At 38.2% G+C, this 24,724-nt stretch overlaps 2 protein-coding genes across 3 annotated transcripts; one reads left to right on the forward strand and one right to left on the reverse strand.

Annotated features, from left to right (window-relative positions):
• Window positions 1–1,263: 1,263 nt before the first annotated feature.
• Window positions 1,264–4,603, reverse strand: FAM237B (family with sequence similarity 237 member B). Of its 2 annotated transcripts, XM_077788143.2 has the most exons (3): window positions 4,468–4,603; window positions 2,125–2,521; window positions 1,264–1,422 (listed from the first exon to the last, which is right to left on the reverse strand). In XM_077788143.2, exons 2-3 carry the CDS (start codon window positions 2,504–2,506, stop codon window positions 1,397–1,399), a joined length of 408 nt encoding a protein of 135 aa, XP_077644269.1. In that variant the 5' UTR covers window positions 2,507–2,521; window positions 4,468–4,603; the 3' UTR covers window positions 1,264–1,396. The 2 variants fall into 2 exon arrangements, with proteins under 2 accessions (XP_077644269.1, XP_085422674.1); XM_085566548.1 differs by lacking the exon at window positions 1,264–1,422 and having other exon boundaries at window positions 1,972–2,521.
• A 7,652-nt stretch (window positions 4,604–12,255) lies between these two features.
• GTPBP10 (GTP binding protein 10) lies at window positions 12,256–24,584 on the forward strand. The gene is made up of 10 exons (XM_021551643.3): window positions 12,256–12,537; window positions 12,898–13,091; window positions 13,185–13,276; window positions 14,278–14,422; window positions 16,980–17,053; window positions 17,997–18,049; window positions 20,942–21,049; window positions 21,551–21,628; window positions 22,572–22,695; window positions 23,433–24,584. Exons 1-10 carry the CDS (start codon window positions 12,505–12,507, stop codon window positions 23,660–23,662), a joined length of 1,131 nt encoding a protein of 376 aa, XP_021407318.2. The 5' UTR covers window positions 12,256–12,504; the 3' UTR covers window positions 23,663–24,584.
• Window positions 24,585–24,724: the final 140 nt, after the last annotated feature.

Below are 24,724 nucleotides of genomic sequence, written 5' to 3' on the forward strand. Positions count from 1 at the left end.
GCAAATGCAGTGCAGGACACAGTTTTATAAACTAGATATTGCTGGGGCAGGTTAGATAATGGCTCTCCAACTGCTGCTCATCATAATGTATCGATTCCTGAAGTCGCTTTGTTTGCGTGTGTAATAACTCCGCTTGCTCAAAAATGTTATTTCTGTCAGGAACTTAAAGTGATGTTCCTGGGTCAGAAAACTCTCTCACTACTTTTGTACCCTCTCCACAATACTGTAGGAGATATATTTTAGAAGATGCAGTTCAGAATTGTGTTTACCTAAATGAACATTTACAAATCTATGAGACTTGTTGGATAGTTTACAAACTATACATGGGCTAGGCATTATGTGGGATGGATTTCTTGTTCCTTATGAAGGTTTATATGCTGTAACAGCATGAGTACTATTTCCTAAAATAATTAAAATCACCTGTAATCTCATAAAAGGCTAAAACACAACAGGGACTGAACAAGCTGCATAGCCCGAAGAGTACAGCAGAGAACAGTCAGCATTTCTCAGGTTTTTTTATGCTCAGAAGAATTGGATTAAGTAGGGAGTTAACCTCCTTGAATTATTTTATCCATGCTCAGTGGTTTATACTGAGAGCAGCAGTCGAGTCAGCCTGTCCCGCTTTTGAACCACTTGGAGCACGGGTCCCATCTCAGTTGCAATGTTGCCTGCAATGACGGGGATGGACTGCATCACCTTACCTGCAGTCTTGTGTCAAGCATGTCACATAGTAGTGGCTTATCAAATAACATGTTAATAGGTAAGAAAACTACTGCTCTTCAGACATTGCTGCTTAGAAAAATACTTTAATTAATCCATAACTTAGACTAAGCAATGGTAAAATACAAAGCCTAGACTGCACAGGACATTACAATGAGCATAATCCTTCCCTTTAGTTTAATGTCTCACCCCTTTCTTTTTTTCTTTTTTTTTTTTTTTCAGTTCTTAAGATTAATAGTAAGTGCTAATCAATATATAAAATAAATTTGTTTACCTTGTCTTTCTTGCATAATGTATAAAAATATATTGGGCTTCCATGAAAAATTAACTTTTTAAAAGAGAATTATTGGAAAAGACAAGACTACAAAAATGTGATACATCCAGACTTTAAAGTTTATGTGGGAGAACAAAGGTGTTGACTCAGAAAACATTCACACATGGAGTGAGGAAAAGGCAAGCTTAGTAGACTGCAAGACAGAAAAGCAAAAGTGACAGTGTCAGGGTTCATGTACTTATCAGTTTAGGAGTGATTAAGTACTTTATACAAAAAGAAAAGGAAATAAAAAGGATTGAACCATGCCAAAGGATTTGTCCAAACATCTACAATACATATTGTGATTTTGTGCTCCTTCGTTTTGATGTTGCCATAAGTATCTTCATTTTCTCCCCTTTTGGTCTAAAATGGGTTGATGAAAGCAGACCCTGCAAGATTATGAAAGACAAGTAGTTATTGTCGAAGCAATGTATTAGAAATGCTATGATTAAATAATATTCATGTTCATTCCAAGAACCTGAATCATCTGACACATACATCAGAAAAAAACCTATTGCTAAGGAGGAACGGGGGAAACAGATCCAGGACTGATTAGTAAGATGTAAAGTCACCTACATGATCTCACTTCAGACTCAAATCTGATCATGATGACCAGAACCTGTCACTGTTTAGTGATTCAAAATGACCATGACATCACATGATATGTATGTTTCACTAGAAGGAATAGGGCTCAAACTGTCAGGGATTTGAGGTTCCCTTCTGCAGAACAATGATTCCCCCAAGCTGTGACTGATCTTCTAATACCAGGAAACTTTCAGTATTATAATTACTTATCAATGGATTGTCATTTATATGTACACAGTAATAAACAGAGAATGCAGCATCCATTTCCACACACTTCCACATGCATACTCAGTATTTTTTACACCTTGTTAAATATAGAAATGTAGTAGTCTAACTACCAGTGTTTTGTGTATTGTGAAAGTAGCTACCATTGAAAGATGCAAACACTTTTGACAAGTAGAGTCAGAAAATTGGAAATTAGTATATTGAGTTGTCTAAACAATGAAGGGTGAAGATGGAGCATTGGTTCAGTTAATTTTAGTACCATATCTTATAACTATAGTTACCTTCTAAAGTTCTGTATGAGTATGTGGAAGAATATTTGGGAGATGTTAATTGTCTTCTGCCCATTCCATGGGATCTTGAGAGCACACAGTCTACATACATATCCCAGAAGTTCTGGGCTAAGTCATTGAAGAGTTCATTGTGCTTGGGCTTAGGGGATTCCTTTAGGAACATCATGAAGTCCCAGAGAGCAATGACTGTATCTGCTACCTTGAGTTTCTTCATTTCCATCAGCCCATGGGATGATACCTCCCAGCACTGATGGTCAATCTCACGCAGGCTTGGAGGAGTTTCTTTTTGATACTCTAGATTGGCATAAACCAAATGCACTATCAACATACAGCCCAACTGAAGATACCACCATTGTTTCCATACAAATTCCATACTTCAAGAAGATACCTGAAAAGAAGTGTATAAAATCACATTGATTCTAATGTTATATAGTTCATTGTCACATAACTCTCATGGGTACCCCAAGAGATAATTTATACATATAGTCAGAGTAATACTTTTTTTCCAAAAATAATGGAATAAATACCAGTCAGTGAACCCGAATGCTGGAAGCTAGGCTTGCACCTAGAAATTGTTAATGCCATTTAGAATATGAACACCCAAAGCAAAAATTTTAACATGACCATAGCCAATGTCAGAACTGTTCCTTGAAACCAGTACTTCTTCCCTTAACCTCCTGTGCTTGGATTGTCAGTAAAATCAGGTTAATAGCAGATGCTTAAAGAGTCCTAGTGGTATGCTATATTAAGTTACTGCAAACAAATAACAATTATAAACAGCCAGTCTTTCATGGAAAGTCTGACTCAGAAAGTTGGTAATGAAGGAATGGTAAATCAGACTGTACAGTGTATTGGGTGAGTGCAGGCATGTTATGAATTCATTCAGCAGCTGTTGCTCACAAGACTAGAAGAGAGAAAATTCCTTTCTGGCTTATATTAGAAAATTAAGTAAGATTTTGGCGTTATTATTTCTAGTATATATGCAAAACAGAGAAAGTATCTGAAGAATTGGAGATGGAAAGAGCAATAAAACAGGAGGCATAATGAGAACTTCAAATGCTACAGAATATGTGTTCTTTACAGAGATCCCCCTGGGAAAAATGCAGTCTTCCTATGATGTGTATTCCATATCCTTGAATCAAGTTTAGACAGAACAGCACTAAAACACCTGATTATTTTTTTTTATCACCCCTTTCTATCAAGATAAAGTGCAGTGGAACAGGAGAATAAACATAAAGAGGAAACCAATCAGAAACCAAAAAAGACAAACATAGGAAGAAGTCTGAAGAAAAAGAAGACAGTTAAAACTTTCAGACAGTGCCCCTTAATTTGGTATCCTAAATCAATTCCATTTTAAGTAGTTGGTGCCATGCTTATTCCCATAGTTTCCAATTCAGAGTGTAAAATACAACTATGAAAATGATGTGAGGTTTTGTCCAGAAAAAAAGACAATATTTTGGGCAGCTGTGAAAATTTTGCTGGGAACTTGGCCAGGATTGCAAGTGAGCTATTCCACTCAAAATATCTCTGGGCACTGTCAGTATTAAAAGTTAGTCTGTTATATCTTCAAAGTGCTAACACACTGACATCCTTTCTGCAACTCCCAGTGATGCATTTAAAGAGAAAATAATCCATAGATCATACAACATTTATGTGGAATGTCTGTAAAAATACAGAGTTGGGGTGACACCATGGTGTTCACAGTCACACCAAACTGGGTCAGGAACCAGGACAGCTTGAAATAAGCCTTTTTACTGTGGCCTCAGGGTTCTGGGATGATTTTTAGTTTGAATGTGTAATCATACTGCTGCAGCCACCTGAGGTCCTGTATTCCTTTACTTCAGCTTCAGAACCCAAGGAACTGAGCCAGACAGATACCCTCCAGCCTAGCTCCTTCCTAAAACCCTGGGCCAGCTGCATCTCAGCAGGCAGCAGGATTACCTGCCTCAGCATCCTGAGAGCTTATCAACATGCATTAGTTTATCTTCTTTGGGTTCCTAGAAAACTGGTTCCAGCCAACAAGTAGGGATGGAAATGCATCTCTTCTCACTTCACTTCACTAGGCACCAGCATTCAGAGGAAGGACACATTGGCAATTTCCTACAAAGTAGGAAAACGGGAGCCAGGAAACCACCAACATTTTGAGTTGTTCCGATTTCATGTTTTAATCCAGCTAAAACCTAAAATGCTAAAGGCCCATTTGAACAGCAAAAACAGGAGCAGAGACACAACAAACCTCGGAGACTTTGAACTAGTACCTCCCACTATTCACTACAAGAGAGAGGAATTTCACAAAGGCAGTAACTAAAGAGCCACTGCAGAAGTTGTACTTACAGTATTTAAGCGAGGAGATGGAAAACAATAACCTTGAAAAAGAGAAGTCAGCCACTTGGAGATAAAGAAAGATATTCATGAGAGGGCTGCGAGTGCCTGGCAGCTGCTGGATGCTGCGAGGATGCCGAGGTGACAGTGCACAGGGACGCCTCTGCCACTGGCAAGGCGGCAGCAGCAGCAGCCGAACTCAGGTCGCCGAAGGGTGGAGGAGCTGTGCAGCCCCACCTCTTTCTGCAGCAGCGGCCGTGGCAGCGGGCTGGGCTGGGGCTCACCTGGAGCCTGCCCTCGGGCAGGGAGGAGGGGCAGAGAGCCGCCACAGGGAGGAAACAGCGGACAGCAGATCTTCCTCCTCATCAGGAGCAGGAACACTCTCATTGAATAAACTCCCGTTCATAAACATCGCTTTCCACGCGTGTTCCTGTTTGCCCACCAGAACATGCAGGGACAATATTTAAAGTAATGAAAAAGAACAAATATGTGGTAAATATTCGGTCTGTTAAGATTTCACAATATGATTTGGTGGAGTTCAACATGACAGGAACAGTCACTTTTTTCAAGTAGAAATTTAGTAATTTCTGTCAAAAACCAATATAGGCAATGCTTAAGCACAAATACAAATCTGCTCTGAAATGGCAGTGTTCACAACAATTTCGCATGTTCTGGAAGCCTTACCAGCTAATCTATGTCAAGACTGTTTCAAAATCATGTTTCAAAAAGTATGCCACGTTTGAACCTACACAACTAAATAGAAGGAAATATCTGGAAGACTGGAATATAGTTAGCTTATCTCCGAATTCATTGTATCATTGAAGTGAGCTAAAGTTCTGTTAGATGTAATTATTCCTTGAAATTCTAAGGCAGTGTTCATAAGAAAGAAATTAAAGCATTACAAAGACTTCACAAGGAACCTACCTTTAAGCAAGCTCCTTTTTATCATTAATAAAAACCAGCATTCAGTAAGTTTTCAAGTTAAGAAAATTTTCCCTTTTTGTTTGCTTTATGCACTATCAAATTTATTAGTGTTGTCAATCTCACAGTAAAACTGCCAAAATTTCAAAGGCATTTAAAGGCATATAAAGAGGTGGGTAGTTCCACAGCTGCCTGGCTGTGGCATCAATCCTTTCTCATTTCATTCACACTTAAAACATCTAGGTGTAGTAGCACAGGCTACTGGTGCAAACACAGAGATTTCCTTCTACTCCAACAGCCACTGTAGGCAGCCCTTCATCATATTTCTTCATCCTACAGATTCATTTTACCACTTTTCTCTTGCTTCTCCTTTTTCTCGTTAAATCCACCATTTTTAGTCTCAAGGTATTTGCAGAACACACCTATAGAAATCAAAATGCTGAGGAATAGATTTTTGTTGGGAAAATATTTTCAAATAAAAATACCTCTTTTTAAAATGCCACCTCATCAACAATGTACTTCTAGGAATCTACATGAAGATTCATTGATAATATTTTAAAAACTCACATCTCTAAGTTAAAAAGGTTCTGAAGGCTGACGTCTATATTTTATTTTTCTTTCTGATGTTATCCACTTTGTCAGTCAGGTACTGAGGGATCATCACCTGTGGGGGAATGCCACCTGGAACAAGGATGAACCCATGAATTGAAGTTAGCAGAGATCAAAATTATTGGTTAACTATTTAACTAATTAACTAATAATCCTGTGAAATGTTACATGAAGTTACATGAAGTAAGATGGAAACATTATGAAGACAGTCACTGATCATGTTTATTAAGTTAGTCACTTAAATTTCTATTTCAGAACAAGAAAAGTCAAGGAAAGTCAAGAAAAATCAATCTGTGACCACCTTTGTAATATCTAGCATATCTGAAAGCTACATAAAAGCTTGGGCTGAAGGGAAAAGTCCTTAAAGCAGAGAAGCTATCCATGTACTTTGGAAAGATTTTTTTTTTTTTTTTGAGATAATGACTAAATATAAATGGGATTTAGAGAAAAATTTTGTTGTGCAGGGCTTCCAGAAGAATTCCAAAGCTGTTATATATAGCTCACAGCATACATATAAACCCAAGGACTCTAGCACAGCTGCTTGGCATTGGGTTTTATTATATGGCTCATAGTAAAAGTATCTATTTCTGTGATTTTTAATTTTTTAGTTGATTGCTGAATCTGGGCAAAATGAAATGTTTCCCTCAAAACTCTTCCAGCATTGATGCCTTTCCATGGCATGTGTTTTAAACTGTTGTACTTCCACTTATTCCTTCTATTCTGAAGTGTTTCCATCTAGAGGAACTTTATTGTACTGAAGAATGTATCCTTGGCACTGGTTAAATCTCTTTATCCTTTTCTATAAAACTGTAAAATTAATATATCGATATTTTACAATATTTGGACCTTGGGTATGTTGATGAAGTTATTTCTTTCAATTAGCATGACCATTATGCAAACGTACCAGCTGTGTGCATGTTCAGAAAAGCAAGGAAAGAAAAACCGACTTTCATTTTTTTTATTATTTCAACTCTACATTAAATAAAGCTGTATTGCTAAAATATTTCAGCTTAATTTCTACATATTTCCATCAAAGTTAGTTCTTTTCTAGACTGAGAAAAGCACCACATAAAGCACAAATTTCAAAGAACTGCTGGTGGAAGTTTTAAAATTGCTGGGGGAAGAGATTTTATGGCTTCTTCTTGTCAGAGCTGATGACAGTACACTAGTTAGTAATTTATAGAGAGACAGAAAAGAAACAGGGGTAAAAGTGTGATTTAAAGTAGCTGTAACCTTGTGATTTTCAAGCAATCATATACAAATAGGTGAAGTACACTGTAAGAATGAAAAAGCAGGAACTGAAGCATTATTCATCACAAAACTCAGAATATGCATTGGCTATGTATAAATCAGTTTGGAAACCTTTAAAATGTACCAGCCTTTTGTGACTGAATTATATATATATCTCTGTGACATAGGCACACTTGTTCATAAACAGGATTGATTCACTGAGGATAAAAAATTGAGTCACTCTCTGCATCACTGATTATCAGCTTCTGAAATAAAAAAATTACAGAGTGACTGTCAGAGTTCTGCCATCAGGCTTGACAATGAAGTGCTCACAGCCCTGTTGCTGAAGATCAAGTATGACACACCCAATGCAAGCAGGAGAGAAAGTTGATAGAATCAGTCCTGCCTGGCAAACAGTCTCTTCAGGAGATCAGATACATTTTTGAAGTCAGGTATTTGGACAATGAAACATCTAAATATTGTCAAACTTCAGAGTGTTAAATGATTCTGTTTCAGTAATTCTTAGCATCGTGTATGTGTGATGAGCCACTTAATATTATATAAGGAACTAGAAAATGCACAATGCCACATTTCAAACTAAATGTTGCTTAATTACCTGCTGGTATGAGCTTGTTGGCATAAATTTGATCTCTGTTGAAACAAATCCAATGTTATGTCAGAAAATTGAACACCTTCAACTCATAACATATAGGAGACCAGCGTTTCTCTATTTCTGTTTTTTGAGGTCAAGGTGTGGACTGATTACATGACATCAATTAACACTGACTAGTAGCTCTGCTGGCACCTCTGGGCCAGTCCACACATTAACACATTAACCTCCTGCTGCACGCTGAGGAAGTGCAGCACGCTGAATTTAAGGCTCTGCTAAGAGGACCAGTTTCAGACCAGGCTGCTCTTAACAGGTGTAAGGACTAAATTCAAACACTGTGTACCACAAAAGCATAACAGCACAAAGCCAGGGTGTCATTTGAAACATGTTTGTACTGGTATCCAAGGAGGGCTCTGGGTCTGTGACTTGATCCTTGAAGAACTATCTACAACTTACCTGTGCTCTTTTCATCTCACTTAAAAGTCCTTTTACTTATTTCCTTCTTTATATTCTTTTCTATAGAATAGCTGACATCTTATGCTTTACTGAAGTCACACAATCTAACTGTTGCATTCATAAGGACTTCTGAACCTTGCCTATTATTTGGAAAAAAATGACAGGTCCTTCCCATATCATTAATCACAAATCTGGACAAAATGTTCTGCTGTTTGTACTATGAATTGGCATGGTAACACAGAACGGGAAGATCCTTCTGAATTACAGGGACTAGTTCCCTGCCGCTACAAAAAAAAAAAACTCTGTTGTACAATCACCTCATACATTTATCAAGTGCCATATTAAAAATAGAAATATTTTTGTTCCCAGTAATTCCATGGAAAAGCAGTTTCATTAGTCAATTGCAGTAATGACTAGAAACATTATTCTGGTTTCCTGATTTATTTATTACTGAATAGTACATATCTGTTTGTTCTTGTGTCTTTGCCCTTCATTGAAATGGTTTTCATCCTTCATGTTTATTTTCCTGATATATTTATAGATAGCACTTGTGTCTCCTCCCTGGTTTTGTTTTATTGCAGTAAACAAGCTGAGCCATCCTAAGATCTGTTCTTTTGAAAGGCTCTCAAGGTCTCTGGTGATGAACCCAGCTTCCCTCTAGCCCTCTCTTAGTTCAACATTGGCTCAGCTATAGAACAATTGATTAGGTTTTCACAGTACCCTAAATGAGATTTTACCAGGGCCTTACAAAATTACTTAATACCTTTCTACATTAAATGAAATCCATCTCCTGAGATACAACTTGTGGTGGTTTAATCCCAGCCAGCAACTAAGCACCATGCAGCTGCTCCCTCATTCCTTCACTCCTGAGCGAGCAGGAGCGGGCAAAGAATTGAAAGTGTAAAAGTGAGGAAACTTGTGGGTTGAGATACAGACAGTTTAATAGGCAAAGCAAAAGCCATGCAGCAAAACAAGGAATTCATTCACAAATTCCCATGGGCACGTTGGTGTTCAGCCATCTCCAGAAAAGCAGGATCCTGTCACACCTAACAGTGACTTGGGAATACAAACACCATGACTTTGAACTGTTCTCCTTCCTTCTTCTTTCCCTGGCCTTTTTTGATGATCATGATGCCACATGTTATGGTCAGCTGGGGCCAGCTTTCCTGGCTGTGTCCCTTCCCGGTTCCCCATGAACTCACAGCCCACTCACTGATGGAGTGGGGTGAGGAGTAGAAAAGGTCTTGGCTCCATGCAAGCCCTGCTCAGCAATAATTTAAAAATTCCTTGCATTATCAACACTCTTCTTAGCACAAATCCAAACCACAGCCCCATTAGAGTCACTGTGAAAAAAATTAGCTCTATCCCAACCAAAAGTAGTAGATTTCTGTACTTACGGTGATTCCTAAGTATATCTCATTTCCAAATTTCATGAGCATGCTCTTACTGATTTTATCGGGACTACTACAAAAACTATCAAATAAGACCATCCAAAACCAAACCCTTTAAGCCTGCTATCTTTCTTTTCAACCTTATTTGTGTTCATCTCATTTATCAGTCTCTCTCCTAACCCCAATATGCTCATTCCTTCCCAGGTGATACCATATCCAATGTTTGATTGATGGGAATTAATACAGCAAATTTGAGTTTTTCCGAAGTGAGACTGAGACCAGGTTTCAGGGTCTGTGGTTGGCCAGATCACTTCTCTTCTTTTCAAAGACAAGAAATTACAGTCCATGTTCAGCTGACCTAACTTCAAAGACTTAGAGGGAGAGAGATGAAGATTGCAAGGAGCTGTTCATGACATGGTTTGACCTCTGGAGACATCTGAATATAGGAGTCTCAGCCTGCAAGTATTCAGTTGAATGCCTCAAGGACAAGGCCAGGCCCACATTTGCTACTTTCCAGTCATGACATTTTTAACTGATCAGTTCAAAACACTTCCCACCAGATTTTCCATGTTACCTGCTTTAGGACTGCAGATGTGCTCCCCATGCTCTGAAAGCAAAACATGAGAGTTCTGAATTTTTTGCCATGGTCATAATTTCTGTTCTGCCATTCACATGAGCTTAAATCTTCTGTTCTTAAATGTATAAAGAATGTATAAAGCATACCACTGTTTTCTAAATTTTTAAAAAATTATTTTATTATGTAGCAGATAAAGTTAGCAGATAAAGCATTGTTGAAGTTATTTTTAGTATTAAATTACTGTAAATGGTAATGATTCTCAGGAAGCAATCAGGAATGTAAAACTTTGTGGAAAAGCTGTAAGAAGTAACACAAAAATATTTACTTTTTGATGAGGATTAGTGCTTTTAAAAACCCACAAAAAATTGAAAAACATTGTCATATTGTCTCAGTAATATTCACCTACAAAATAAAGGCTTATGAAAGAACTTGTGGGTGGTTTTCACCTCTGCTCTGCTCTCATGATTCTCAACCTGGAGCACTGTCTGCAGTTCTGGTGCCCCCAACACGAGAATGACATTGAACTGTTGAAGCAAGCCCGGAGGAGGCCATGAAGCTGCTAAGGGACTGGAGCATCTCCCCTCTGAAGACAGGCCAGGAAAATTTGGACTGTTTGGCCTGGCGAGTATTGTGTCGAGACTTCATGGTAACCTTCAAGTATGGAGTGGCTGTACAGGGAAGCTGGAGAGGGATTTATCTGGAGCTGTAGTGGTAGAACAAGGGGCAATAGGTTCAAACCAAAAGAGGGAATACTTAGGTTAGATACACAGAAAATGTCCTTTACTGTGCAAGTGATGAAGCACTGGCACAGGTCGCCCAGAGAAGCTGTGGATGCCACATCCCTGGAAGCGCTCAAGGTCAGGTTGACAAGGACTTTGGAGCAACCTGGTCTAGTGGAAGGTGTCCCTGCTTATGAGAGGGGCATTGGAACTCGATGATCTTAAAGTTCCTTCCAATAAAAACCACTCTACGACTCTATGATTTTTTCACCAATTTTACTCTTCAGACCTTACTGATGTCACGATTTACAAAGTAATTTCTTATTAATGACCATTTAAAATATGCAAAGTACTTTAAGCCTTATTAAAACCATGTATTTTTAACTGTCATACTTATCCTGAAAATTAGCATAATTTTAAGATCAGGTCTCAATTTCTTGAGGGAGAGCACACCAGCAGTATGACCAACAGTTTTTAAAGGGTTCAGCTGCATGGCGACAGCCAACAGCAGATGCTGTCTCAAGGCAGCGGACAGGTTCCAAGGAGAACACACTGCTGGAGAGCGCTGCTGTTAACCAGAACCTGGCTGCTCCTGCAGCTGGGACTCTCCTCTCAGGCGATCCTGTTCCTGCCACTTTAGGGACTCTCTAAACACGCACAGAGCCAGGTTCCTAAACCTCTCCTTTCCAAAGGAGACAGTTTATTCTGCGCAGGGTGTGAGGCAGAAGCTTTCCTGAAATCAAGCATACCAGTTCTCAAAACTTTACACTATAGACACATTTTAGCAAGTAAAGTCACAGTTCATTGGCTGTAAGTTATCTAGTTATTAATTAATTTCATATCTTCCGTTGCTTATATGATTATTTCCTTTCCTGTACTAAGTAGTCCACATGCTCAATCTTCTGTTCTTTTTATTTGGCGTACGGGTGGTGGTCACCTCCCACTGCCGGATTCTAAAGCCCGTGAAGGGGCACCAGTCCTTGCACCGCAAAGGGTGCGGGGAGCTGCGGCGCCAGCCAAGGGACAAGAGACGGCCGGTGACACCGCCGGAGCCGAGGGCTCGGAGGAGCGTGCGATAGAAGCGCAGGTGCTCCTTTGCCAGGGTCCCTCCTTTGAGGTTACGGGCCTGTTTCAGTGGCGAGCAGGACCCTGTTTCACAGCCCCTTCTCATCCTCCGTGACTCTCCGGGCGATTTAACTGCCTTTGGTTCTGCAGATCTCGGCGGCGGGGCCGCCCGTGTCGGCAGCGGGGCCGCCCGTGTCGGCGGCGCAAGGCCGGGCCGCGCCTGCGCTGCGCTGCCGCCGTGCTGCGCCGGAGCCCGCCCGGCCTCCTGCCGCTGCCCCGTGCTCCGTGCCCCTGCCCCGCCGCTGCCCCTGTCCCGCCGCTGCCCCGTGCTCCCTGCCCCTGTCCCGCCGCTGCCCCGTGCTCCCTGCCGCTGCCCCGCCCCTGCCCCTGCCCCTGTCCCGCCGCTGCCCCGTGCTCCCCGCCGCTGCCCCGTGCTCCCCGCACGGCCGCGGGCCCGGGGCCGCCCCCGCCATGGTGCGGTGCGGCGCGGCGGCGCTGCGGAAGGTGAGTGCGGCCGGCGCGGGGCCGGCGGCGCTCGGGTGGCGGGCAGAGCCGGCGGGAGCCGCGGTGGCGCCGGCGGGGCCTCGGGCAGTTCCCGCGGGCCGGGGCTGCCCTCAGGGCCCGGCGCCTCAGGGCCCGGCGGCCGTGTGCCTCACGCCGGCCTGCGGCGCCCGGCCCTGAGGAGTCGCTGCCGGGGAAGACGTGCCAAACATTGATTAAACACTATACGCTCTGCCCTCTGAAGTTTCGCCTATTTGCCCTGAAAGATCACGCAAGCGGTTGTACACACGCTTCTATGAAGCGAAATATAAACAGAACTGATTATTCTGTAATTAACATGTGTTGAAACTGTTGTTTCATTAGTACAGCAACTTCATAGACGATTTGCGGGTCTATGTGAGAGGAGGAACTGGTGGAATGGGTTATCCTAACCTGGGAGGGGAAGGAGGAAGAGGTGGTGATGTCTGGTTCGTCGCCCGAGAAAGGACAACCTTGAAGAACATTAGACAGAAATATCCCCAGAAGCGATTTGTAGCTGGAGCAGGAGCCAACAGCAGGTAAGAATCTATTTAATGAAAGGTGTTATTTACAACTTTTCCAGAAAGCAAAATGTAAGCTTAAGGTACTAAGCCTGGTTTAATTTCTCCTAGTGTTAAAGCTCTAAAAGGTGAAAAAGGAAAAGATTGTGAAGTTCATGTGCCTTTGGGAATTTCAGTTCTTGATGATAATGGCAAGCAGATTGGTAAGAACATTTGCTTTGTTTTAAGGTATCTAATGATTGTCACATTTACTGAAAAGATCTAATGAATTTCTCGTACCAGGATGTTTTAAGGTTACACGTTTTCCAAAATATGTCTGTGTTTTTCTTTTTTTGGCGCAAGAGTTGGCAAATAGACTGTAAAAATTGTTGGAAAAGCAAGGACCCACCCCTTCCAGAAATTAGCAGTAGTTGATTTGTATCACTACATAGAAGTCCTTTGTTGTTGGAAACACATATTAAAGGCTGGAAGCCATACTGATTCTCACAGAACCATTCATGACCTCACATAAGTTGTGTCTCCATAAACCCAGTAAGTGTCCCAGTGTCTTTACTGAATTATAAAAATGCTTAGAAGACAAAGATCCTTGCTGAATGTCAACACTTTAGGTTACTTAAAATGCATATCTGTTTTTTACTCACCAGGAAGCTCTCTTTCAATACTCTTGGAATAGCTCTCAATGGTTCCTTTGCAGTTTCTCTGAGTTTTTCTTTTCAGACTGTTTAGAATTAAAACTAAATTCCCAAATTGCCCTGGTTTGGATGTTTAACTACATTGCATGTATTGCAAGATTTGTTTATGATGCAGGGCTAAAGATATCCAAGTGTTGTGCTTTTTTTGTTGTTTTAATTATTCTGACCCTGCATCTTAATGGAAAAATATAAACCATCTGAATGGAGCCACATCTCTATCAATGCATATTTTTCCTTGCATTCTTGAATTCAAATACTGGAGGGTTCAGAACCTCCATCTTGGCCATACTTTGCCTGCAGTTTTCTTGAGGTGACTGTATGACAGAGAAGAATACTGGTATATGATGGCTTTCATTTGTTGACAAACAAGGAAAATCACCATGACCTTGAGGGTGCAGTTCTTGCAAGGAAGTATACACAAAATTGTCTCGTAACTGGAGATATTTAAATGGAAATTCACAACTGAACTACTGCAGGGGATTGTGTTTTTTCACTAATAAATTTATTTTCAGGAGAGCTTAATGCAGCAGGAGAGAGATTCCTAGCAGCTCGTGGAGGTCTTGGAGGCTCATTGGCTACAAACTTTCTGCCTTGCAAAGGTCAGAGGAGAACTGTTCACCTCGATTTGAAACTTATAGCAGATGTTGGCTTAGTTGGGTAAGTATAGTAGTTTGAAAACTAATATTAGAAAACAAAGTAGTACATTTCAAATTCGATTTCAAAGAAATTTGAGCGTTTGGATGATGCATGTTAATTTTGCATTTGCATTGTCACCTAAGTTATTTGCAGTTTGAAAAAATCAGATTGAGTTTAAAGCTATTAAAATTAATTTTAACATTTGAAAGTATTTGTTATGTTTTGGTGAGTGAAGGGCTTCATGAATCAGGATAATACTTAATTAGTAATATAATTTTATTTATCAGTTGCAGTGATGGCCACAATATTATTAGCACAATATTTATTAAGTAGGTAGGAGGTGCAAAACAGCCAAGAAAACTGCATATTGCATGTTTAACTTCATGGCACTGGCACAAGTAGATCCTGTCAGTATCAATTTTGAAGAGAATGCCAAAGGCTATGTTTCCTGCTCTCCCAAAAACCAGCTTATAATGTTGGAAGGAAGTAATTACAAACTATAACAGTAGGACTTGCATATCGATATTGCTGCTTTATAGCAATGAAGATAAATATATTTTTATTTGGAGAAAGCTTTCAACAGCCTACACTTGTAGTGTAGTACAACAACATTATTCTATTCAGCATCTGCTAACATAAATCAGCCCTGTGGTCTTTAATAATAAAAAAATATAGGAAACATGAAATTATGAGTTTGAGGTGGAAATAGTCTAGTTGGTATGTACCAATAAAAAATGGAAACTTGAAGACAGCATGGATAAAAATGGAAACTTGAAGACAGATTGATACACTAACTATATTTTTTCTTTTTTTTTTTGTTATTAGAAATAATTTTGACAATACAAGATTTCTCTACAGATATATAATTTTCAGTTGGTCTTCAGTAATTACATGACAGATTTTTTTCCTGTTTTGATCAATGTGAAAGTACAGGAGTTTTATGATGCTGATGTTTCTTTAATCTTGTATTTCAGCTGTCAGTTTGCCTTCAAAATGGGCACAAAAATCATTATCAGTCAATTAGAGAAGCATATAATTTTCTTATTGAGAATATGAATCAGCCTCCAATGGTTGTGGTTGTACTTTGATCTCTTTGTGTTTGCCATTTTTGTCTTTTTTGTGAGTGGTTTGCTATTAGATCAGGTAAAAAAAAAAACCTATGTAGACTTGAGAAAGGCCCATCAAGTTTGGGTACAGGTTGTGTTGTGTTAGCCTGGGTTGCAATTTAAACTTCAAAGAACATAATCTACTTCTGTGGAAACAAAGTGCTTTCTCGAGTATAGAACTGAATAACCTTCTGGAATGCCTTTAAGGCGCCTCTCAACATCAGAGTGTATGAAAACTGCACTCGATAGTTTCCCTATTGTAAAAAAAGTCATTAGGTTGCTTTATTTTTTTAAGGAAAGATTTATGTACAGCTGCTTTAAAAAGGCCTGTAATAGAGTACCAGCCTTGTTAACAGGCCTTGGTTCTCTGTGTATTCAAGTGGAGATTATTTGGTTTTCTATGGGACACCTGCCTTTCTATCTTGTGACTGTGGTAAGTTGCCTGTAGACAGAGTTTTCTTTGATCATTATGAGATGAATATTTGTGGATTTGGCTAGAACACAAGTCTTGTGTGGACCTTCTGGATGGAGTATGTGCTAAGAATAAGGACTGTAGTCTATCCTTGGATGTCAGGATTAACTTCAAGTTTTACATGGATCAAAGCTATTGTGCCTTTTCCTGCTCAGGTTAATCTTTAAAACAAGTGGGTGTTACAATTTCAGTCTTAACTTAGTGTTTCTTTTCAGTGGGTAGATGTATTCTGTGAAGAAGCTTTTGTAAAAGCTGGTGTATCCCTTCAGGAACACTTTTGTTGTAGGATGCAGGTGTAACTATCCCTTGTAAAGTGAAGATGTTACAACAGACAGGTGTGCACAGAACAGCTCCTAGGTGTTCTTTTAGGTTTACTTGGTAGCAGAACAGATTAGTACTAATTTCAGGATCCCTCATACAACTGCCTTAAAACCACACATAAACTGTGCCTGTGTATATACTATATACAAAGTCTCACTCTCTCTGAGTTTACATTTGCTTTGCTATGTTAGATAAACTCTAGCATAGACATCATTGGTACTTAAAGTGTCGACTTTGAAAAAACCTGATGTGAGTGCTAAGAGACTGTAAATACAACTGGTAAGATATATTTGCATGACAGCTTTTCAGAATGCAAGCATAATTTACAAAATTAGCTATAGCATGTGAAGAGTGAATCCAAGTATACTTGGATGGTAATATTGTATTTCTGTCTGAGTGACTTTGAAAGATTTCCCTTCAATGTATTACACATGTATTTACGTAACTCTCCTGCCTGCATCCTTGGCAAGCATTGTTGGATTTAGAAAATTATTCAGATTTGATGTCAGAGAGTAAATCATAATGATCTGGGGCTTGTTTGTTTTGTTAAAAAAAAAAACCAATAGTCTGAGTAAATGAGTGCGAAAATGAGTTGATAATTGAAGAATATGTTTGGAAATAAATATACAAGAAACATATAGTTGTTTATTCAGTGTATCAATCCTGACTTTCATTCTAGGTTTCCAAATGCAGGAAAGTCATCCTTATTAAGCAAGATTTCTCATGCGAAACCTGAGATTGCAAATTATCCGTGTAAGTTCATACTCTTATTTTTAGAGCAGTAATATTTCCCGAGAGCAAGAAGTCTTTTCGCTGACTTGCCTATGGTAAAGGTTTATTATAAAGAATAAGGTAGCAATGTTGCCTGGCTTTTTAATTATAAGAAATACTTCAAGGAGATACTTGCTGCCTCAGTGTTCAGTTCCTCTACCTATCTCAGTTTTTCAAGTATACACCCCCATAATGCTTCAACCTGTTAATGCAGGGTCTATTTAACATTTATTTTTGACTCAGCCCCTTTTATTGCAACTTAGATTCTCTGTGGTGTGTAATATCCTCTGTCTACAGAATATGTACTGTTAAGTTCTTTTACCTGAATATGTTGTGTGCTTTAGAACTTGGTACCACTTGCAACAGAGAAGATTTTGGGGTTTTAATCTGTCCACTGAAATTTTTTTTGTTTTGAGACAGAAATTTTAAATTTTTTTCTATCAGTAAGTTCAAATTAGTTGTCTGATCTTCTTTAACTAAAAAGTAAGAGTGCAAGTACTGATATTTCCTGCTGACTTTTTTGCACCATTCCCAATTCTCTACAGCCTTTTCTCAGTTTGAATAGTCCTATCTCACTTTACCTCTCATTTTTTTATCCCTGTTTGGAAGCTAATCCATAGTCTAGGTAATAGTTTTTGTGTCTGAGACTTCTTTACCTTCACTGTTCCCATTTTGGGATGACTGGAGCAGAACTGCAGAAAGGGATAAGACTTGGTGAAGCAGTGGGTTTTTTGTGGTCTAATTTTCATCTATTTTATTTTGCTTTTTCTTTATTCCTTTTCCTTATTATTTATTTATTTTGCTACTGCACATTTGTTTAATTTAAATACACTGAGAAAGTTCTACAATATTTAAATGTTTTTTAGCTTTAACATTTTTTAAAATGTTAAAACCAGTTTTGTTTTCTTCTGTCACCTTGCCACAGTCACAACAATACAGCCTGAACTAGGAAAGATCATGTATGCAGATTATAAACAGGTTGGTATGAAACTTCACTCTGATTGTTTGTTAAAGTTACATGGAGTGACTACTTATGTTGCTTAATGGAATTTCAGAAGGAGAATGAAAACTTGTAGGTATTTTCATATGTGTATCCATAATGTGTACTTGTCAAATGTAATTACATGGACTTAACAGGAGTTTTGAGAAAAGTACTGGTTTAAAAGTAATAATAAGAGAGTTTCATAGCCAAATACAGTATTATGATGTAGAGCTTATTTCAAGTCACTCTAATAATAGCATGTCATTTTCCCTTACCTTCCTTCTGTGGTTCTAATCCTGTCTTACAATCTTAGAGGTATGAAATTGTTTATGGAATTGAGAGCGTTTTGTCCTAGTATACTCTTAAAAGTTTAGGACTTGAAAAAAAAATCACTGTTTCAGAGACCTGTTGTTTTCAGAGCCTGTTGTTTTTATTTAGAAGAAGCAAATTTCTTTCAAGTTGCCTGTACAGAGAGCTCTGGACTGAGTGAGTAATTTTCAGAATGCAAATAGTGGCAGATTTGTCCAGTAGCTGAAGGTCTACTTTAGTGAATGGCAGGGAGTTTTATGATTTTAATTGTGCTACCGTAACTTCCTGTTATGACTTCAATGTTGGCTGTTATTTCTTTTATGGGTTTTTTGGGGGTTTTTTTTGGTCTTTTTGGGGTTTTTGTTGGTTTGGTTTGCGTAAGTTTTTTTTTTGTTTGTTTGTTTGGTGGGTTGAGTTTTTTAATTAAAAACTGAAATAGCATGACATGATAGTGATTACCTGAACAGCCAGGGTAGTGCATTACCTGAGAGATCAGGCACCTAGGATCAGTTCCTTTTGTGGTAGGCTGTAGTTGTGAAAGACTGGTGGACTTATGGCCCTACCACTTTAATTTCTGTGAAGTCTGTTCCATCCAGCTTCTTCAGATAAAAGTTGTCAGATAATTGTGTGGTGCCTGGAATCCTTTCTACAGTATCCACTGATAGGGAAAGCAGTGCTAAATGAGACTAGAGATGCTAATGGATTTTGGACCCCAGCTTCACTTAAAAGTTGCAGCAAACATTTTCATTCCTCAAGCTTGAATCTTCTTTGATGTGCTTTTACTTTGTTTTTGAAGTGTATGATACTTGCAGCAGTGGACTCATCACTTTTAAGATAAAAGGCAAGTGCATGAAAGGGTTTCAGATAAGTTAACCAGAAAAGCATAACCCTCAGATATGAAAAGACAAAAACCAACTTCTCTTTTTGCTTTTAGAACTGATAATGCTAGGGAGATTCAGTAGCTGATGCTTGAAACCTTCATTTAACAAACTTCAAGTAAACTGTGTATTAAAGAAAATAAATCTAGTTAGTCTGGTTCCCTGTAGAGATGCAATATGTCTAAAGGAATTGGGTTCTTTATATTCATTTCATCTGGTAGTTTAGGGTAGCTTATCCTAGAAAGCTATGCTGCAAATAAAAAAGATTTTTCATAGTCCTTTCAAAAAACTGCCAAGAATGAGGATCTCTTGCTCATGCTGGTGTATTTTTCTCCAGCAAGAGATCTGCTTGCACTCCTGCCTTTCTTTTCTGAAGTCTTTTTCTTGTCACAGACAGTGATCCTTATTGTTGGCCATTTCTACAGTTTATGATTTTTACACCATAGGGCTGGGGGCTATATAGGAACTATATGGACAAAATACCTGTTTTCTGAAGTCAAGGGAGCTAGGGGTTGTCATCACGTCTGGGAGTAAGAGGAAGTACTCTCCATATTGCAATTGCTGAAACCAAAACACAAGCAATGTAATTAAGAGCAATAATTGAGGTGTCTTTACTGTATCACTTTAAGGACAATGACTCATTTCTTCCTACAGAATATTGATATTTTTAAAGAGATATATAACAATGTGCTCATATTGTCTTAGTTCATTATAAAAAATAAAATATGTGCAAGTTTCCTAGTGCTGTCTGTCATTATTGCTTGAGAAAAAAAAAAAAAAAAAGACACAGAAGTAGAGGATCTAAGTAGAGTAAGTAGAGCTGGGTTTCAGGGCTCAGTACCAGATCACGAAAACTAGCAGAATCACTTATATTTCTACCAGAGTATCTGAGCCCCCTTCTGCAATAAGTAGCACACTGGAAATTTTATGGTATGCTGGCTTCAGGCATTGTTCAGTTTAATCCAGTTGCTGTCTAAATGGGCATTAGATAGATAGGAGGACCTTACCTTTGCTCTTCTTTACTTCACTCTCTGTCGTAGCTTTCTGTGACTTACTGAGTAGCTATTTTGGGGATTTCAGTATAATTTTGCTTTTTATTGGGTCTTCCTCAGCTGTCCAACAGCTCTCTCAACCAGCTGAGAAAATGACAAGATTCCTGACCATTGTGGCAGTCTTTGCTGGGCTCTGCCTGGAAGCTGATTGATTAATCAAAGTCTCATTTGAGCTGAAGAGCAAAAATCAAATTCTTGTATCTTCTCATGCTCAGGGAAGCAGCGTTAAGTGGGTTTGTATTTGGAGTAATGATACTCTGTAGCCAGAAGGAACAGACTTCATTTGCTTTCTCAGTGATAGTTTGAATTCTACACAAATGTGCTAGCCTAAGCTGCTCATCTTTCAGAGTCTATTTCATTCTCAGGTAATAGCTAAATTTTGTAAGATCTCTGCTGAGGTATTATTACCCTCTATTTTGTACTTTGCAGGCAGCTGTAAAAAATAGACAGGGAAAATGAGGAGCACCAAGTTTGTGCAATAGCAGCATTTTGTTTAATCTCCTTCTAATAACAGATTGTATTGAAACAGCCAATGCATATTATTTTGTCTGGGTTCTTTTGTTTACGTAGAACAATAATCACGGTTGATAGTTTAAAGTCCCTGGGTTTGCTTACTGGAAGTATTTTGTTTAAAACTTTGTTTTCCTAGATTTCAGTAGCTGATCTCCCAGGACTGATTGAAGGTGCACATGCAAACAAAGGAATGGGCCACAAATTTCTCAAACATGTAGAGAGAACCAAGCAGCTTCTCTTAGTTGTAAGTTAAATAAAATTTACAGTTTATTGAAATCAAAGTGCAATAAATAAAATATATCTTAATTGCAATATAGTTGGAATTCAGAAAATAATTTATAATCTGTATGATTATGATAAATATAGTGTAATTGTGTTTACAGAATGGACCACTCAAATTACTAATGATAAATTAAGTTCTTAAATAGAATTTATCACTGAAAATTTCCAATTAATTTAGAACAGTGAAGTGTTCCAAGCATAATAAAAGGATGATGTTTTTTTTTTCTGCAAGATTCCCATAAGAAGTTTAAAAACCAGACCTTTGAGAAACACTGTATCAGAATTAAGCAGTTTGTGCCTCCAGTGTAAGGTGTTTCTTTGCTGTATAGTTTCCCTCTGTTATTTGCCCAGAAGTGAACACATTGCCTTGGACATTCCAGGGCAAAGTAGTTGATGGAGAGTGCCTTTATACTGTAACGTAATTTTAGTTCACAAAACTTGGTTTTTTGTGTACCTTTTTCAGGTTGATATTTCTGGGTTTCAGCTGTCTATGAAAACTCAGTTCAGAACAGCCTTTGAAACAATATTGCTTCTAACAAAGGTAAGTTCTCATTTTCCTATGTGACAGTTGTAATTATGTGTTGAGTCAAGAAAATGGCTCAGTATTGATTAAGAAACATTCAAATGTTAGTGCATCTTCTGGATTTATAACATAAAGCCAGTGAACAAAGAGATTCTCCAAAATGATAAAATCTTTATTTTTACTTGTCCAGGTTAACCGCTCTAGTTTATGTTGGGTACCACATAATTATTAATAGAACTGATTAATCTATGCAGCATGTGGGATATTTCTTGCAGTCAAGTAGAGGTAAAAAGACACATCATTTTCAGTTCTCCGATCTGGTAGCATTTTAACAAGTAGAAATATGTGGTTACAGTTAAAGCCCTGGCTTGATGCCCTTACTGCATAGACCAACATAAGTAAGACATCAGGCCCCAGCTTTGCAGACATTCACTGTTTCTGTCGCTTAACTATGCTTCTGATTGAAATAATACATATTACGTAAATTTAAATTTATCTGTGTGACTTAAGTTGGTGAATCTTCTAAATTTCACATATTACTGTTTATTTTTAATTTATTCATGTTGTGATTTTCTAATATTAAAATGTTTAAGAATTATGACACTGTCCAAATTATTTTCTTATGTTTTATAGGTCTGAAGTTTTTCTGAAATGATTTTGTGTTCATAGATGTCAGAATAAACAAAAACCAAAACTCTCATTAGTTTTGTAAGAGGCATTTCAGAATGAGCTAGCCTTTTTACCCAAAATCTGTCTTTGAGCAAAAAAATGACTGAATCACTTAACATGATTTTCTTCTGTGCTTTAATATATCAGTCTTGAGCACTTGATTCAGCCTCACAGCTGCTTGGGCAAGAAGGGCTATTTAGGCAATTAAACAAATGCAAGAGGAGATGTAAAATTGAAGTAGCGCTTGTTAAATAACAAATACTTACTAAGGGAAATTTGTTTTTCTTTTAAGGAGCTGGAACTGTACAAAGAGGAACTTGTAACAAAGCCTGCACTTCTTGCTATTAATAAAATGGATTTGCCATGTGCAAATGATAACTTGGATGAACTTATGACACAACTAGAGAATCCTCAGGGTAAGTGAAATTCCAGCAAAAACTTTTATCAAAAGTAGTAGTAAGATCTCATATGGATAACTGCATTGGCAGAGAGTTGTTCGAAACTGAAGTCAGCTATTAAATTTTTTATTTGAACATATGTTTAAAACCACTTCCTGCATTTAGAGCTTTGTTTATATGCATTTGTAATGGCTTCACTGTTGGGAAAGGATTGTAATAAAATAGAGATATCCCAGATGATCTTTCCCAGCATGATACGGGAGAGTAAGTTTCCAGTCTAGGTGTCTGGAATAAGAGTAACCTCCACAGAAGGTCCCTTATAGGCACTGACATATATACCATTTGTCATGTGACTTTGGCCTAAACACATGAAAATTCTGGACAGGTCTGTGTAGGTTTGCTTCAATCTTGCAATTACATTCGGGTGAATTGCTTTCTCTTTCCTGGAGCGTGTAAAAACCAGAAAGGCTTAAGACCATATTCTCCCATATTCTGCAATTTGGGATTTCTTTGTACTCATTGGAAGTGTATAGAATCTTCTCATGGCATCATTAAGAATGGTATAACTGCTATATTACTGTTTGTCTTCTGAGATTTTAGAAGACTAATTAAGCAGATAATATGTATATTAATTGCAGCTATGTATATAACTGTAATTTATTAAAGTTTATTTTCTGCATAAAATGGGATTTTAGGGGCTTTGTAGTGATACAGTATTTGGGGATTGTGCTAACTCTTTCAATACAATTTTTCAGACTTCTTTCATTTACTAGAGGAAGAAATTATTCCAGAAAATACTCTTGAATTCAGAGAGGTGATTCCTATATCTACATATACTGGAGAAGGAATTGAGGAACTCAAAACATGTCTAAGAAAATCCATAGATGCGCAAGCAGAGCAGGTGAATGAAGAATACCGGAAAAAGAAACTCCTGCTTTTACAAACTTCCAAAGAAGAACAAACAAATAGAAGCTGGCATTCCTGAATGGATACAGCACATTTTAATATTTTAACTATGCACATGGGGCCTTTGTTGTGCAGACCTTCCATTTAATTGTTCTCTCTTCCATCTTTGTCTGCTTCCTTCCATTTGTTTTGGCACTTGGGTTGGGCGCAGTGGGGATAGAGACAAGGTTATTTTTATTTTATGTTGCCTACAAAGCTCAACAATGTAAAGACCAAAGTATGTGTAACTCAAAGCACTGCTTAACAACTGGTGATCCCTGGAATATTTTTTGGAAAGTGAGAAGAATGGAGGGAGTATAACTTGCGCAAAGGAGCAAGTTCAACAACTCTACATGTCCTGTGGGCATCAGAAGAACCAAGGGGAGTTTCTGATGGAGGAATTTTCCAGGGTCTGGGCCTTCTAAGGTGAACCAGTTCTGCTCTTGTGACAGGCATTGGATTGTAGGGGTTTTGTTGGTTTTAAGGATTTAAAGGAAAACACATATCAGTGGCTGCTAGGAAGTGACTTGAAGGAGCACAAAAAGCAAAGCTGATTTGTAATGCTAGAGGCTTTTTTGACACCTGCTGGTGCCTACTGTTGTCATCTTAGTTGTATGAATCCTGATTCCAAATTCCCATGCTTAATTTGTGATTCCCTCCTTTTATGGAGTTATTGGGTTTATGTTACATTTCAATGCAGAAAATGGCTTTTTCTCAACAAACTATACATTTTTGGAAATATTTAGTGTTCTACAAGAAGGCACACTCACATTTTAATTAAAAAAAAAAATTAGAAGTCATTTATTGTCAGGGTGTTTTCTACTTTAAAGCTATTAAATTGCCTATAAAGCAAAATAAGATTGAATACATCAAAGCCTTCTAGTTGGGTCTAGTTTTGTTCTGTAATATATGTATCATACCCTGCTTCTTTAAATTTTATTAAAGCAGTCTCTGGGAAGAAAGGTATGGTTTCTCATAATGCATTTATTTTATCATTGGTATTGGTTCTTACTCTGATTTTCCTCTAATTTTACTGTGTTTGGTGTAATATGCTTTTCCTAATGCTAAGAATAGGCTGTCAATTTTTAATACTCCATTTTAC

The sequence above is a fragment of the Lonchura striata genome, chromosome 2, assembly GCF_050655825.1.
Source record: "Lonchura striata isolate lonStrDom1 chromosome 2, ASM5065582v1, whole genome shotgun sequence".
Lineage (NCBI taxonomy): Eukaryota > Metazoa > Chordata > Aves > Passeriformes > Estrildidae > Lonchura > Lonchura striata.